General features: G+C 38.2%; 2 protein-coding genes across 2 annotated transcripts; one reads left to right on the forward strand and one right to left on the reverse strand.

The window, feature by feature from the left end:
- Nucleotides 1–2,972: 2,972 nt before the first annotated feature.
- Nucleotides 2,973–8,354, forward strand: Fancd2 (Fanconi anemia complementation group D2). Its single transcript, XM_085951492.1, has one exon. The coding sequence runs from the start codon at nt 3,033–3,035 to the stop codon at nt 7,299–7,301; it is 4,269 nt and encodes a 1,422-aa protein (XP_085807618.1). The 5' UTR covers nt 2,973–3,032; the 3' UTR covers nt 7,302–8,354.
- Nucleotides 8,355–13,085: 4,731 nt separating this feature from the next.
- Nucleotides 13,086–16,256, reverse strand: RpL10Ab (ribosomal protein L10Ab). The gene is made up of 5 exons (XM_085950986.1): nt 16,209–16,256; nt 15,100–15,255; nt 14,224–14,379; nt 13,800–13,965; nt 13,086–13,310 (listed from the first exon to the last, which is right to left on the reverse strand). The coding sequence occupies exons 1-5, from the start codon at nt 16,211–16,213 to the stop codon at nt 13,140–13,142; spliced, it is 654 nt and encodes a 217-aa protein (XP_085807112.1). The 5' UTR covers nt 16,214–16,256; the 3' UTR covers nt 13,086–13,139.
- Between the last annotated feature and the right edge of the window lie 1,786 nt (nt 16,257–18,042).

The raw sequence follows: 18,042 nt of genomic DNA on the forward strand, positions 1-18,042 counted from the left end.
CAAATTTAAAACGTTGTACTTATATAAAAAGTTCTTTTTATCTTGTAATTATTATATTAATTTGACAAGTAAGTAGGTAGGTGGCATGAATGAACCATCGGACGTTCGGACATTGTGGTGAAAATGAAGTTAACGATCTATCAATGCCAAGAAAGTACCTTTGTGTGGGTACACGATTCATACAACACGTTTCCTAAATGGTATTCTGAGGAACCCAATGGTTCCGCGATTTTAAATTAGGGCAGAGATGTAGGTACTTATCTATTCCGTGTACCTATCTATTTTTAGCAAAATATGAATCGAATCTACATCCATCGGATTCACGCCAGTGTGCTTTACCATTGAGCTACCTAGTCCTACTAACATTCACACATCGAAATGCTTTACAAATTGGGTAAATTGTAGAAATCAACTTTTGTAAGTAATTATTTGAATCAACGCACCGTACCCACTGTAAGTACTAAGTAGGTACATTGATTCACAGCTGACGTCCGAATCTCTAAATTTTATTTAAAAAAAATAGTTTATTATCCGTAACCAAATAATATTATAGACGAAATAGAAGGAGTATTATATAATACGTTATACATATTTGAATTTTTTTTCAGGTGCATGAAACATAGTAAAAAAAAATATTAACTCCACAAATATTAAGATTGCTCAGTTGCCATTCTGATTTTCTTACCGACCATGTCCGATCCTAATAGGATCATATGGGCCTCCACAGAGTAGAGGTTTGTATTAACAGAATTTGTTTTTACGAAAAATGGATGTCAGCCACTTGCTCAACCTATTAGGTCCATACCCTGACTCAAACACAAGTTGAAAACCATTATGTGTACTTGCCAGACCCAGGATTCGAACCTGGGACCCACGGCGTGATAGTCCAACGCTTAAGCCGCGCGGACACCGTGGGTGATTTTCTTACATTCACAATAGTAGCCATTTGTATGTTCACAGTGATTACTTACATGAGTGCAGTTATAAACGGTTAAGCATATACAAATTTAAGACGAGTGTAGTATTATTGACTGCATCAAATTCAGTTAAAGCACATTTGAGTGCATGGCGACCTTAGTCTTGGGTAACTGCTCCTGAGACATTCCCAGTCATAAAAAAAATGATGCTTCACACCAAACGTAGGGTCCCGTGATACGCCCGATTAAGACCGCGTGTGGTGTAGGGTGGGTGGGTTTGGTGGGGCTTTTAACTTAAATATGCTTATTTACTCGTCGTGGCAGATTGTCTTTTTATACGCCCTGTAAATTGACAAATAAATTTCATAGCAGTAGTATGAAGTTCTCAGCAAATGAATCTGCAATGCGAATTCCTCGTAGCTAACTTCATTAGTGGTCCTATTTTACTTCAATTTCATACGTTTACTCTATTCAAGAAGGTTTTTTCAACATCTTTGTCTGAAACTGATATTTTTTTGTTTTTTGTGCAATGGACATAATTTTTTTTTTCAAGGGATACTTTTGGGTACCTACGGGAGAAAATGGTTTTATTATCACACTTTAGTCAGCAGTCTATGGCCAGTCCATAGACTAATATCTCAAGCTATGGTCACACCATAGATAAGATACTGGTCACACTCAGTGCTGCCAACCGTACTATAATTTTCGTCTGTGTACTATGTACGATATAAAACAGGTATAGTACGCCCAAAATACTATAATTTTGAGAAATCGGAAAAATAGTTGCCAATAGGAGAAAAACAACGCCAAAATAATCCGTGAGAAGCAAAAAACAAAATCCACATGTCTAAAAAAAGGTGACGTTAATTACTTAACACAGCGATTTCCAAACTGAGAGGCGGGGAGTGTTGCAAAGGGAGGCACGAAAAGTTTAACACAATTAATGTAGCCACAGGTTTGCAGTTTGCAAAAGCATAGTTTATAAAACGGCCGCTTGTTATAAACTACACAAAAAAAAACAGTCCTATAAAAGGTTGTTTGCAAACCTTTCTGCAAATATGGAGATTAATTTTATAATCCCTCACTTCTATACTATTGTGAAGGGCAATGGTTATCTCGTAAAAAAAAATTAGAAGGGTCAAATTAATCATAATGTTGAGAGGCTAATTTGTTTAGGAACGATAATTTTGTTGTTAAACTTGTCTATTTGGTTGAAATAAAAAAAAAGAGTGAATAAATCAATCCAAGGACCACTAATGTATTTACTGATTTAAAACGACAAAGTGAAGGCATTCATAAAATATTGGAGCTTACGAAATCAAAATGACAAAAAAAAAGTTCGCCATAATATCTCCACTTGTAAATGATTTCTATGCCAGATATATTGAAGCAAACAAAAATCTATTTACTAAGTTCTTGGTTAGTTTGCTAATGTATTTTTCACATTATTTTATTAATAGCAAAAAATAAGCTGCTTTGTTTTGGGACTAGGTATTACTTTTTTTTAGTATGTGATTGAAAAATCCTGACCCGGAGGGTCCGTTTCAGGAAGTGGGGTCCATAATAGAATCCATTTGTCAATGAACGAAGATGAATTTGGATTGACTTCTATTGACATTTATTGTGCTAATAAACAAGCACATTCGTCAAAAATGAATGTAATATAAGTAGTAAAATCTTGTTTATTTTTTTTTCAATAAAAGTAGGTACATCGTTAAGGTGTCTGTATTATTTAATGAAATACGAGGGGGGGGGAGGCGGCTAGATTAGATTTTTTTAAAAGGGAGGCGTAGTAACATAAAGTTTAGAAATCATTGACTTAACATTTGAATTTTGTCTAAAAAACGAGACGTTAATTACCCTTCATGGATATTTTGTCTAAAAAAAACAAGACGTTAATTACCCCACGTTTAATTTTTTGAAAATGCAGAAAATTATTGGTCACTCAACGCGTACTATATTTTTTGCCGAAATACTATAATTTTGAATGCACTGTACTATAATTCCACTTTCAAAATATGGCAACACTGGTCACACTCCAATGTTATTGGTATCATTGGCGGGCTGTCAAATCAAGTTTCAAGTCTGAACTTGCGGTGAAGTTGAAAAATAAAAATGTATAAAAGAAAATCTAAATCGTCTACGAGCGCTTCGAATCTCTTGAGTATGAACTCTAGTGGGGAAAACAGTGCTGCAGATAAATCAGAAAAGGCAATATCGTCACCGCTTCGTGTGCAAAGTCAAAATTCACAATCTAATGTTGACAACTTGCCCGAGTGTTCCAAATCCAAACGCTTGAAAATGGATAAGTCAAAAGCTGTGAAACCGTTCGCTACTACTTATTTTGAAGACTTGACTGATAAATCGGGCCTAACTCTGAGCGAACACGACGGGAACCACAACATGACATGCAAACCTATGACGTTTTTGAGCAATCTCAAGTGTACGCTCGAGAACAACGTCGATTTTCCACGCAATGTCGCAGAGTTCTTGAAGGGCTTAAAAAATCGTAGTCAAACCCCGGAACAATTGAAATCCTTCTTAATCCAAAACGTCACAGTCGTCAATGAAGACATATCAGAGAATAACGTGATTCAAGACAGTGTTTTACGTTTATTTTTAAGCGTAATTTGCTTGCAAGATGGATTAGTTGACTACATTATGGAACGCGCCGTGGAATTTGCAATAGATGACAAACCAGCTATGTTACAGATGACTTTAAAACCGTTAATATTTTTCGATTCGTCTACTGCAGAGTCCAAAATCATCAAAGGTTTGCTAGAATTACTGGATATCGCAACACACAATACTCGTTTGGAAATAATAACATGTTTGCCTGACATTGTAGCGAGATTGGAACACGAAAGTATTGCTCTGGAATTGAGCAAATACTTAAACGAGGACGTTGAGCTCACTCCGGCGGTCTTGGATTGCCTGTCATATCTGTCGTTGCCTCCTGATTTACGAGACAGGGTCCAAAATCAGATGCTGGCAATTTTGAAAACATCAGCGCCTCCGAATTTCTTCCCGAATTTGGTGAATTTTTTTCTGATGGGTAGCTCCGCCGATGCAAACGAATTAGACCTGATTCGAGGACTCCGAGACGGTCTGGATTGGACGGCCATCGGTACCCAGCCCATAGACGTATCCAGCAGTCAAGTTTTAACGGTTATCGCTTTAAAGAGGGCGGTCGGAAAATCAAAAAGCCTCGTTAATAATTGGCTGAAAGTTATCAACCTTATAAGAGTCGAAGACGATCACAAACCGCTTGATATTATAATGTTGCTTGTAATATATTCGACTTCTTCGACACGAGAAAAAATGGTCGATCAAGTATTCCGTAAAAGAATCAAAGCGTCACTTTTTAACTGCGATTTGTTGGACGCGGCGTTTAAAAAAATGAAACCGGTGCTCAGGGAATACTTGAAAGAGATGCTGCAGATCGCTCGGTCGTTTTTGAAATCCAAAACGGAACCGTCAGTTGTCGAATTCGGAGCGCATTGGTTCGACTTGATGTTCAGGGAACTCAAAGACTCTCAGCGTCACATCATCGGAGAGCTAATGGTGCAGGAGTATTCCGAAGACCACAATATAATTACCAACTCTCTTAACGTGTTGACTAAAATTGCCACTGAAGATATTACCGCTTTAAAACCGCACTCCATTCAGATATTGACTCTCGTCAACGCCCTGGAAAACCTTAACTCTGAAGAACTGCACCAAGTCATGGATCTACTATGCGGATTGGCGTTTGGGGTCAAGAATTCTTTCTTGCAAGATGACGTTCACATGCTTATTCGAAAGCAGCTGAGCAGTTCCAATCTGACAGTGAAGAGCCGAGGAATTATCGGCGGAACAATGGCTGTAAAACATTTAGTCTGCTCCGGAGACAGTGGAGATGATCCTCCAGATGATACATCGTACTCGGAATTGAGCAGCCTCCCCGATGGACCATCAAAAGAAGCCGCCCAAATGATTGTATCAATAACAAAGAGCACGTCGAAGTTTCCAGAGACAGTGTCCCTTTTCTACGACGAATTAGCATCGGTGCTACAGCGATGCGAGCATATGGATGGAAAATTCCTCGTTTGGCTATCCGAATATGTCACAAACGATTTTCAAAATAATTTTATTATTGATGTAAATGATTCCCTTCCGAAGGCTATCGGAGGTTTGCCAATATCCGTACAATTTTGTTTAAACATATCTGAAGAAGAAGGTGACCAGATAGCGTTAAATATTGTCCAGGCAGCAACGGGAGACGATGTCTCGACTTGTGACATAAAAATTCTCTCGTCGCTGTTCAGAATCACGAGGCTGATTCACACGAAACAAAATAACGGAGATCTTTCCAGCATTGACGCTCTATTAGGATGCGGCATTTTGATGCCTACCATTGATCCGGACATCGGTCTGGAGGACTTCGAACCCGAATGTGCGGTTCTCGCGTTGGATTCTTATTTTCATTGCATAAATTGGTTCAGAGAATTGATTACAGCGTTTTGCACGCAACCGGATACGTCACTGAGACAAAAAGTCATCGAGAGACTCAACGGCTTAGTCGATCTCGAAAGGAGACTGGCTCGATTCATTGGAGATTTAAACATCGAATACAAGCCGCCGATCAGTTCGTTTGCGATGAATATCAACGGTAAAAATAAAGCTGTCATCGTGAAGGAAATCAAAGCGAAGAAACCAGTAAAGAAAGGTAAAGGTAAAAAGAAGAAGGTCGACAAGGATAATGATATTTCCGTATTGCCCGCCACTTTAAAGAGTCAATTGGACGCTTCCGATGCGATTGTCCAGCCGTCTAGTTCGGAATCAAACGGTAAAAATTGTAAATTGAACGCTAATTTATTTAGAGCGATCGATTTTGAAGCTTTAATTCTATTCAAAGAAGAATTATCTATTGATATGCAAACGGAAGATTCTCTATCCACTCCGAATACCAAATTTACCCTGAATATATTGAACTTACTGCTTGAAGAAATCACTCCAAAGTTATCAGCGGTTTTATCTGCCGGAAAAAAGAAAGGATTTCCGGGAAGACCTGTCGTTAAAATTCAAAGCCATCTAAAACCGACGCAAGTATTTTCCATCTGTTTGGACATACTACCGAGACTTTGTTATTTTATGGAAATCATCGGCGGAGACATACAAAAGAATCTGGATGCAAACGATGGGGTGAGAGACGCCATCGGAATATTCACCGAGAAAAATGCTCTTTCGCAAATGTGCCTCGGAAGTTTGTTCAATGTACTGAATATTATGTTTTCTTGGGAAGGATTACGAAACAGTGATAACGTCGACGGGCTGAAGCAAGGCTTAAGAATACTAGCGAGCCGTCGTGATCCAAAGAACAGTAAAAAATCAATCATCAAAGAATTACTGAGCGAAACTTCAGTATATATTCTCCGCTATAAAGACTGGTGTCTTTTGATATCCACGGCTGTTGGTCTATTTCATTTCTTCAAAACTATCACCAATATAACAGATGATAACAGCCTTCATAAAAAAATGGTAAACTTGTCTCTGGATATGCTTTCGGTAACGTGGAACGATGCTTGCGGTATTCCAGAAAAAGGCCTCGCGTATAATGAACATGTAAATACGTTATTGGGTGGATATTTCACCAAACCCGATGTAGAAATGATCAAATCGCTCTCTTTAGAATTGAAAGAGGAGGCACCTCAATTGTCTATGAAAACGCACGTCCTGAACACTTTCCAGTGTATAAACAAATTAAATTTTGCTTTACTATTCCGTGCTACTTGCGGAGCTCTATACGAAGCGACTAAAATTGAACTCAGTAAAGGTTTGAGTGACAGTCAACATTTGGATCTGTGGAAGAACGTAGCGCTGTCTTTAAAGGCGTTGACAGGGATTTTAAAAACGCAAGAAAATCGTTCGAATTTATTGACATTCCTGAAGAAGTCTATACCGATATTTAGACTGTTCCTGTCGCAGGGTATGCCGATGATGGAAATGAAACTGCGCAATGAGACAGATTCCGTCGTGGACATCTTACGAACACTCCAACACAGCACGAGGTTCCTGCACACCCTGCACTGTCACTCAAGAATAAAAAAAGACACCGTGCTCGCCGCGTATCTGCCTCAGATGAAACAGACCCTGGAGACGCTGGTATATAAGGTCAAGGCGGCCCTCACTGCCAACAAGTGCAGCGCCGCCTTCTGGATGGGCAACTTGAAGAACAAAAATCTGCAGGGAGAGCTGATTCCATCGCAGAGCTCCATCAATACAGACAGCGACGTAGAGAATCGTGATGAAGACCAATTGCCTGCTGACGACGATAGCATGTCCTCGGAATTCGGCGACGATAGTATGGATCCCGGAGCGAAGAGCGTTAGTAATGTTTTTTAAATTAGTCAAGATAAACAATATAACTAATGTTCAATTTTCGTTTCGTGGAAACGACATAGACAACCCACAATAAAATAAGTTTCCATTTTAAAATACGAAGTAAATAAGAATTTCTCACAAGAAAAACTTATTTTTCTTTTTTTTTTTTTAATTATTTTCTTTCAGTGGTTCTACAACTTTCTGAAGCCCATTCTGAAGATATTTATTATATTATGATCAGGGAACACAAAATTAATGGGAACTGGCTTACCCTACCGGTTGTGGTATAACAGTCTACGGATCTCGGGTGTGGAAAACTATGGGATAACACGTGTTAAAAAATGTGTTATTTTCAATAATTACGCCTGTCTCATAATAAAATGCATTAAAGTTTGTCACAAACATAATGCACACCCAATATTTGTGGAAATTTTTTGTGTCCATTGGTTTCATTGCCTGAAATAATAAAGTGGATCCTGCTTCAAAACTGTTTCCACACCCTTTCGAGTAAGTCGCTTCCTATTAATTTTTTATTCCCTGATTTTGATAATATTGGAATATTTGTCCGCAAATCTTTAATTGAATTTAATTCCACAAATTAAAAGTTTGTTAAATTTTTTTTAAATTAAGACAAATATGAAATTAATTGCTGCACTACTATATCCAGTGATTCCTGACCAGTTTTGTTTAACGGAACCCTCGAGACATTTTTTTTAATCTCACAGAACCCCTACTTGACTGCACACATTAAGATCCAGGCCCTGGGGTTCCCAACCTTATTTTTTACCAGGAGCACATTAAATTTATAGCCAAAAATGGAATGGCGGGTACATTTTTTCCAATGAAACTTACATAACTTAGCAGATATATTATTTGACAAATAAATATTAGTTCTATTTTTTAATGATAATTCATAGTGTACCTATGTATTAAGTTTTAAATATTATGTAAAAGCATTGTTAAATAATATAATGAAACAGATAATAATTATAAATGTGTAATTACGTTTTTTGTCAATAAAAATATATTTGAACGTAAAATTATAAGATTAATAAATGATGTTGTTTTAATCAATGGGATCTTTGTCATTGAATTATTGTATTGTCATGAAAATAATAATAAAAACAAGTCTGTGGACGCACGCGAAAGTGCTCAAGGGCACAGGGTTGGAAATCCCTGGTCCAGGGTGATAGATTACAAAATGGCCGTGCTAAGCAGTCGACAGTTACATACCTGAGCAGAGTCGACCATGAGCAAACACAAAATGCTGATCCTTACTATAAGTTGCAAATGATATCTAAATTCATTACCTACTGCAATTTCTGTATTGATATCCAAAACATAATATTATAATATATGCATAGAAAATCTTTAAAATTGTAATCTACTGAGATCCCCGGGGTTCCAGCGGCTAGCTCAGGTGTCCATCGAACCCCGGATTCACAAAAAAAAAGATATAAACGATTGGAGTGTAAATAAAACACAGTCCTTCGTGCTCGTAACGTGATATTGTTTATATTTTACATTTTCTTTAAACGTTTACATATTTTGTTTTAACAATAAGTTTCGCAGGTCCGTACATGTTGAAAAAGGGACGCTCACTAATTCCTCGTACCGACGCCATCCAGCAAAAAGGACTCTCGTGATTGGCCAAATTTTATCGCGTGATCTTTGATTCGGCGAATCACGAGCCTGACCCTGGCGCCGGCGCGCGAGGATTTCATGCACAATGCGCGGCAAAATTTATTATATTTAAATACTTATATTTAGTCTTAAAATTATCGCTTTCATCCATCATCATTTATACTTTTTAAATTAAAAAAAAATACTTACGTGGTTGAGCAAGGAATCAGATTAGATGTTTTATGAAGCCGTTTCTAGAGGTCAGGGTTACGTTTCGACTTGAGCTACTAAATGATTATTTTACACCGGGAGAAGCCCGCCTGTAACAGGGGTGTATCACTACAAACATTCACAGGACGTTTCGCAGTGAAACGGCAAATAATTTTCAACAGGTGCGACGAAATTTCTCACTAGTCGCCAATCGGAGACGGACAGTCGAGGTGTCCGCACATCGATTTGTTTTGTCATGGCTTCGGATGAAAATATTCTTAAATCGTGTAAAGATGACTAAAAAACTTTACATATGTATGTACTTAAAAAAGAAAACATGTCAATGAATATACTATTATTATTAGTAATATAACAATAAACATAACATTAAATGGACACATGTTGGATTTTTATGACAAATTATATTTCGTTCGGCACGTGTCATTTGCACAATCCGCGCATCGCCTAGCCACGATCTTTTTAGACCATGCCTCAACTGAAGTATTGCCTTAATCATAAAGTAAGTATTCTTCTTTGCCCATATCCGCCCCTTAACTGGAGCATATGGACACCACGCGGCGCCTCCAAGAATCCCTGTCGCTCGCCAGTCTTCTTGCTTCGTTCCAGGTCAAACCAGCATCCCGTAGCTCCGCTGTATACACTCTGGATTGTATTTAGCGGCCTTCCAGGATGCCGGAATCCAGTCGGCGTGAAGAACAGGCAAGCCAGGTTAAAGTTCTCTTCTGGCATCCGCAGCACATGGCCGAGCCAGGTCCAACATCGCCTCTTCACTTTCAGCGTGATGAGAGGCTGCTTGGTACGTTCTCTTATCTCCTCGTTGCTCCTAAAGTCATACCACCGCACACCCAGTATTCGTAGCAAACATCTGTTTTCGAAGCTCAGTATACGGTTGCTCTGAGCCTTCGTAAGGTGCCATGATTCGCTACCGTAAAGCAGCACCGTCAGAATGCAAGCGTCGAATAGGCGGCATTTGGTTTTGACCGAGTACAATCGTGAGTCCCAGACATTTCGCATCGAGTTGAATGTTGCTCCAGCCATTCCCATTCGGATATCGAGCTCTTTCTGCAAAATGCCATCTCCCGTGATGTGTACCCCCAGGTACTTGAAGCTGTCGACGCTCTCGATGTTTTGTCCATCGCTAATCAGAGGGAAATCTGGATCAGGACAGGTACTATTGCACAAGACGTTGGTTTTCTTCGCGTTGATTTTCAAACCAACGCGAGAGGAGTTGTTATGCAACCTGTCGATTGTCTCTTGAATGCCCTCGATTGAGTTGTCGAATAGGACAGCATCATCGGCGTATTCCAGGTCGCATAGCTTCACCGTGGGGGTAACAGGTATGCCTCGGTCGGGTGGTATTGACTTCCGTAGTATAAAGTCAAAGAGAATGATAAAGAGAAACGGTGCAAGGACACAACCCTGTCTGACTCTGGTCGTGACCCCGAACCATTCCGTGACAGTGTCTCCAATTCTGACACAGCATTCGCTATTCTCGTGCAGGCTTTTGATTATGGCAATGATCTTGGGAGGGATCCCGTATGCTCCCAGTATCATCCAGAGGGAGGGGCGGTGCGGACTGTCGAAAGCCTTCTCATAATCCACAAAGCAGCAAGCCATCGGACTGTTCAACTCATGGCTCTGCTGGAGAAGACATCGAAGGTTGTGGATTTGGTCTGCACACGCTCGACCAGGTAGAAACCCGGCTTGGTTTTTCCTGAGGACGTGCATTATTGTGTCCCTTATTCTCATCAAAATGATGTTTGCCAAAATCTTTCCCGGAACACTGAGTAGCGTAATGCCTCAGTAATTGTCGCAGCTTAGAGGGTCACCTTTTTTAAGAAGTGTGATAATTTCACCGTTCACCCTGTCCCTTGGGCAGCGCTCTTCTTCCCACACCTTTGTCATCAGATGAAACATAGGGTGCAGGATTGCGCTCAAGCTGTACTTGAGGAATTCAGGATGAATCCCGTCTCCCCCCGGTGGCTTTCCGTTCTTGAGCCTTTTCACAGCCAATTTTATCTCGGTGTGCGTGGGCGGGCAATCGGAAATGTCGGTCGCTCGGGGAATGTCCAAAAGTAAAGCTTCCGCAGATATGTCAAACGGATCCAAAGGGGGTGGGCGGTTCAGCACTCCGCAGAAATGATTCTTCCAAATCTAGTAAGTAAGTAATCTACCACAAAAAATTGTATTGTTCATATTCCCTCCTCTTAGAATATCTTGCCCTAAACAACGCACGACCTATCTACCAGCACAGTATGTCAATGCCGGTAGGGTTAGTTAACAATAATTAGTAGGTATTAGAAATATATTCTAACAGTTTTTAATATAACTGAATTCCTCAATTTTTGTTCCTTCATCTGTAAAAAAAATTCTCTTCCCAAGTAGAATACACTATAAATCTAAATAAGTTCAACTTTCCAACACTTCATTGCTCAAATGCAGGTCACATGGTTGCTTTTAGCCAATTGCTAGGTTTCAAGATATACCTACCGTTTGGGGAAGCTTTTCCGAATCATTGCTAGACTGTAAGTAAATTATAACAAATCGAGCTATGTCTTAATTGTGTATTATTCATTTCGTTTGCGATAAGCGTTCACCTCTGCCCAATGAGCAGTCTTCGATGCTGGTATCTTGCGATAAGAATTCCGTCAACCAATTAACTTAGCGACAGACTGTGGCCATATTTTTTATAACCAAGCATAAAATAGTTTTATTAGTTTTTTTGTCCAAATGAATATTGTCTTTACCTATATACAGTAATCCCCAGGTGACAATTATGTCGAAGAAAAGATTCTGTTTTGTAAAATAATCAGGTTTGGGTGCAGCTGATACGCGTTTTTCAATTTTTTTTGTCCAATAGGTATGTCAATAATCAAAATACCACTCCTAATCTTTATTATTCATTGAATGAAAAAATATATTCCTTGTTGCAATACAACCCTGTACGGGTCTTTGCTTCAATACAAGTCTGTCCAAAGATTCTTCCACTTGATACATTCAGATTTCGATAACCTGTTGGCTAAACTTTGTTCTTCTTTCGACCATGTCCAATCCTAATAGGATCATATCGTCGGTGTTCTGTAAAAAGGGCGAATTAACCAAACTGCTATTTTACAGGATTTTTAACTTTTGACATTTATTTGTTTATTACCTGTGGATGATTATAAATATCTAACAAGTTTATAATAAAGCTTAGAAAGAATAGTCATTATTATATAATATTTTCAAAGGCCTAATATGTCACATTCGCTTTTTATTCGTAATACTAAATGGATATTCGCCCTTATAATTATCGTTTTTAAGTACTTTCCGGTGGAGATACAAAATTCGCTGTTTTTACACAACAAAGCTAGTAGGGGACATATTGTATTTTCATTAAAATCTCGATTTCGCCAAAATGGTTGATTCGCCCTTTTTACAAAAGACGATATGGGCCTCCACAGAATGGAGGTTTGTATTAACAGATTTTGTTTTTACGAGAAGTTCCAGTTCCAAACAGAAAAATGTTATATACAGTAACATCAGATAGAACACCTACTACAAATCTCGCTCCCAGCAATTTTTCTTTTTCGACCATGTCTGATCCTGATAGGATCATATGGGCCTCTGGGGTTTGTATTGACAGATTTTTTGTTTTTTTTTTTTACGAGAAATGGATGTCGGCCACTTGCTCAACCTATTAGGTCCATACCCTGACCACACAAATTAAAAAACAATGTGTACTTGCCAGACCCAGGATTCGAACCTGGGACCCACAGCTTTATAGTCAAACACTTATGCCGCGCGGCCATGGGCTCCCAGCAATAGACCAGTTTTTAAGCTGCTATTCAACAGAAAGCCATTAATCGGACAGACTTAGTTATTATCATTTTTGTGTAGTCGATTATTATTTTATAAGACATTTATTATAATATATCAATGTAATTAGGGATAATGAATAAAACAAAACTATTCAAGATTTTCAGATGTTTTTTATTGAGGTTGTAAAAATGTCAACATAAAGTTTTAGTAAAGTCTCTGGGGCGGTCCCATGGTGGACTTCATGTGCAGGGATCTGACGTTCTGCCAGTGCTTCTTCAGCAGGGAGACGAGGAAGTTGATAGCCAAATGCACGTTCTGCGCTAGCTCATCAGGGTTCATCGCCACATTGCCGCACGCCACTGACAAACACAACACCTATGGAAAGACACAAACATTCATTATTTTTTTAATACAACCTTTATTTTTGGATTGAAGAAAAAAAAGATTCCACATGACAATATCAGCAGATTTAAAATATTTACTTTGAATCCCTAGTCATGAGCGAAAAATGAAATAAAAAATTCCAGAGCGAGGACCAAATGGGGCAATAATGGTTCCTCAAAAGAAGCTACTTAGTATAACCCAACTCCAGAGGCTTATAAGCTCCGTTAAGGAAGGAAAGTAGTAGATAACTTTTATAGTAATAATGTAAGCACAACGTGAATACAATGCAATAATTTGAGTCGGTTACCAAGAAAGAGGACTAAGCGAGACAAGCCGATATGACAGGAACGATGTTAACATACACCGATACTGACCACAAACAATAAATTTATCCTGCCCACTTATTGGATTTTCAGTCATTTCAATTTTATATAATAATTTTAGAAAATGATGTCAGTAAAGATAACAATCTGTACACACCTTCTTCATCTGGAACTTGATGGTAGCCTTGACCTCATCAACCTTCATTGTCATGGACTCTTGGTGAGAGAGGAGACCAGGGAACTTACCGGCCTTGTTCAGACCGGGGCCCAACAGACGTGGGATCTGTTTGATCAGGGACTCTGACGCTAGGAAAGCATCGTATCTGAAAAGTTAATATTGTTATTTTATTAATATGTGAATTACAATACATACAAACTCACGCCTAATATAAACTTCAAAGAAATAATGATGGGTCGTTCAATTGAAAAAAACACACATTGTGTCACACTCAGACTGCTCACACGGACCGCCAATGTCATTCAATATTGGCATAAACAACTAATATCCATAGGGTGGAGTAACAAACAAGTACCAATGGAGTTCTATTGCAGCTAATATGTAGTGGGTTATATATACTTACTTCTTAGCTAGTTTTTTGACGAGCTTCTTGTTCTTGTTGAGCTTCTTAAGACCCTCAGCATCCATCCACGGGATGTTGTTGACCTTAGCCTCATCACAATGCTGCTGGTCTCCCAGAACACACACCTGCATCTTGGGGCGAGGGATGTACTTCAACCTGAATAAACACAACACCAATCATCAATGTCCATATGTTGTGTTATAATTAGTGCTATCAGGTGAGTGCTTGTTTATTGAGCCACTGAGGTAAATGTCCTTTTTGCAGATAATTTCAAATATGTCTGGAATTGACGATGAAGATGATTTTAATTTCTACCGTAATTTAAACTGGAGTTTTAAGTTGGAAATGAAGCCGGAACCAAGTAACAAATTACTGGTTTACTAGCATATAAATTTTGTTTCATTTTACGTCTGTTAAAATAATGAATAACCAGATGACCACCATTATAAAAGCAAATGTCAAAATGACAGCATTGACAAGCGACACTGCGTGTGGTGCCTAATACTAAACCGATAGTCACAATTAGATCATGCTCAAATAGAAATGTTTCAATTTGTCATGACTTGACCAAAAGGATTCAAAACTACATTGCTGTATCAGGCCAAACAGCCGATGTGAGTTGTCGAGCCTGCTAATGTAATTTGAGTACCTATTACACAATCCAATTATTCAAGAGAAAACCAAAAATTACTAAAAACAATCCAGAGAAAACTACAGTTAATTCCTAATCAATTACTTACTGTAAACACCCATTCACTTAAATATAGCAAATAAAGTGTTCGGTGGGCGGAAGCCACACCTCTCCAATTGTTTTAAGACCCTGGATAAAGGTCCGTCAGTGTTGACCGACTACCTGATCATCAGGTTGGAACATACTTGACGGTGCCGGAGAAACGCTTGTCCTTCTGTGGGTCATAATTCTTCAGGCCAATCTGGAGCTCCACAGTCTCCAGGAAGTTCTTTTTGTGGTCCTTGCAGTGCTGGAGTGTGGCGTTCACACACTCATAAAGAGTGTCTCTTGATACCTTCGACCTAGAACACAAAAGTAATGTTTAGCCTTTCCAATAAATTTCTTAATTATTCGGCTGAAGAGCATTCAGTTAGATCAGGGTCACCTAAACTATACGGCTGCTCGCTACACAGCTTATCAATTTAATAATATTTTAATTTATGGGGGCCATTTCTATTTCAGGCCCATTTTTTTATAATCAAATTGACAAAAAAGATACTTTGCGAGTATATTTTTAATATCGGGAATTTTATGCATGTAAAAATATAGCTGTGTATGCACACGAACGTTTAGCTTTGTCAAGCATGGACAGCTTTGTATAAAGAATGTTTTCAATGCATGTTGTAAAACAAAAATACACACATTTGTATTATAACATTAAATAACCTGAGGCACTGAGACAGTTTTGATGTAAGTAATTTTATTTGTTTGTTTAAGTGTAATAAACAATTGGGGGATCGATTTAACAAGAACAAGTCACACCTGAATCATAAAATTCTACAATGACAAGTAAGAAGTAGGTACCTAATCGGCAGTCATTTTTGTCAAAGGCGCTTTTACATTTCGAAGAATTAGTCTCGATAAGACTGTATTTACATCAGATATGCATTTAAATAAAAAATAGATTGAAATGTTATGAATTGCAACAAGACAGTAGTGAACTGCCATATTAACTGTCAATTTATTAATCGAGTAAATCAAGGACTGTGACATTATACATAAAAAAGACCAGGGACGCACATACGAAGAGAGCAGAATATAGAGACATTTATCCGAGTAGATTGCCACAAGTGTGGAAAAAGCAACCTAACCTAAGAAATATTGACACTTGACAGATTTGTAAAAATAAAACTTGCTATAAAAATATGGAATCCTGTTGGTTCCTTTCATTGCATTTGTGATGATAGTTTCAATATCATGGCGAAATATTTATAGATTGACATGATTTAAGAAGATTAATTTGAAAAATACTTACGACATGACTGACTAGCCGACCTGCAACGAGATTGCAAAATCCGGAAAGAACAGTTGGCGAACCTGACTTGAACGAAGTTAGCTTCAACTAATTTGACAGCGAAGTTAGCCAACTTTAGCATTCAATGTATTCACTCAACTTTCTCTTTACTTCCATGTTTTTATTTTATGGATTATCAATTTTTAAATTCTGTCAAATTATTCAATAATTTTATTTAATGCATTTATTTATGTTCATATATTATTAGCTACGTGTATTTTACAAATCTATTAGTGCTCAGCCGTAGTGGTTTGGCGGGCGCGGCGCGGCAGCGTCTTGCAAAGCTCGAACGTATAACCGTGTGTATTATGCCTAAAGTGACCATATGTCCCGTTTTGAACGGGTCTGTCCCGTTTTTAGGTAGCCTGTTCCGTTGTCCCCAAGCACAGCTTCGGGACGTCGAAATGTCCCGTTTTCAAAAAGAGAGCAACACACGGTAACAATTTTTAAAAAAAGTGCAAAAAATCGACTAGCTTGATTTCTCATCTACATACAGTGTGTATCGGCGCATATGGCTATAGCGCGGGGGTGGCGAGTCATGCGCATGTGCATGCGCAAAACATCATACACACACATTTATGTTTGTAGAATTCGGCAGTTCCCGCAGTTCACTCCCGTTTGCGAGTACACGTTGACAGCTCGCACATATTTCTTGACGATTGATTTTTTTTATTGACGTGACTGTGTTATTGTACTCAACTCACTTATGTGAACCCTTCATTTTAACAATGCCTAAATGGACGTGCACTTTTAATGTTAACTTACAAACTAAGTACCCGTTTGTAAAGCAAAGTATTACTCCATCGGACGTCAGATGTGAAAAGTGTCGTACAGAATTTAGCGTAGCCCATGGAGGTGCCAGCGATATTGAGAATTTGAGAAGAATTAGAAATATTTGAATGGGCGGATTTAACCAAAATATCTAGGTACGTGGGAAGAAATTCAAGGTGTAATGGATACCTATATTGATTCAAAAGGGATTTATTAATTGTAACCAAGGTACAGAAGTATTTGATGAATATTCACTTATTATATTACTAACTATATTACACCGCAAAAAGTGACAGAATGGAACATTGGGAACGTTTCAATCGAAAGTCATTGGGTGGAATTGTTCCAACACTTTCGCACCAATAATTTAAATCATAAAAACTTTCGTATAATTTATTATTGAATACATTTTATGTCTGCCCGGAACTAATGCACCCGTAGAAAGGGTCTTTTTCACAGATGAACAAGTTGTGGACGACCGAAAAAACGCAATTGCAAGTCGCAGTTCATAAAGCGATGTTGTTAATTAAAATCAATTTTAAGAAATCCTGCACAAGAATTTCATTCTTATTTAAAAGCAAACCCAGTAATGCTTAAGAAAATTTGTTCATCAGAAAAATATAAAACAACATAATTTTTTTATATTTCTATTACCTATTCATTCCTGTTTCTTTTTTTCTTTTCTTCATCAACATTCCTGTTCTTTTTATTACCAAATAAAAACTATGAAAAAATACGCGTTTTCTTGAATACACATATTATTACGTAAAAATTGGTAGATGTCCCGTTTTGTGGACAAAAATAAATGGTCACATTAATTATGCCCCAAAAAAGAAACTGTCTGACATTTCACACACGGTTATATAGGTATACGTTTGAGTTTCGCAAGACGCCGCCGCGCCCGCCAAACCACTACGGCTGAGCACAACTACCTAGACTAGATGTGAAATACCGATCCATTATAAATTATTCAGATAACTACCTACCTATTCGATTTCAAACAAACAAATTTCGATAGCTGTTA

The sequence above is a fragment of the Rhyacophila brunnea genome, unplaced genomic scaffold (assembly GCF_057557595.1).
Source record: "Rhyacophila brunnea isolate RB1 unplaced genomic scaffold, BYU_Rbru_1.0 scaffold_24, whole genome shotgun sequence".
NCBI lineage: Eukaryota > Metazoa > Arthropoda > Insecta > Trichoptera > Rhyacophilidae > Rhyacophila > Rhyacophila brunnea.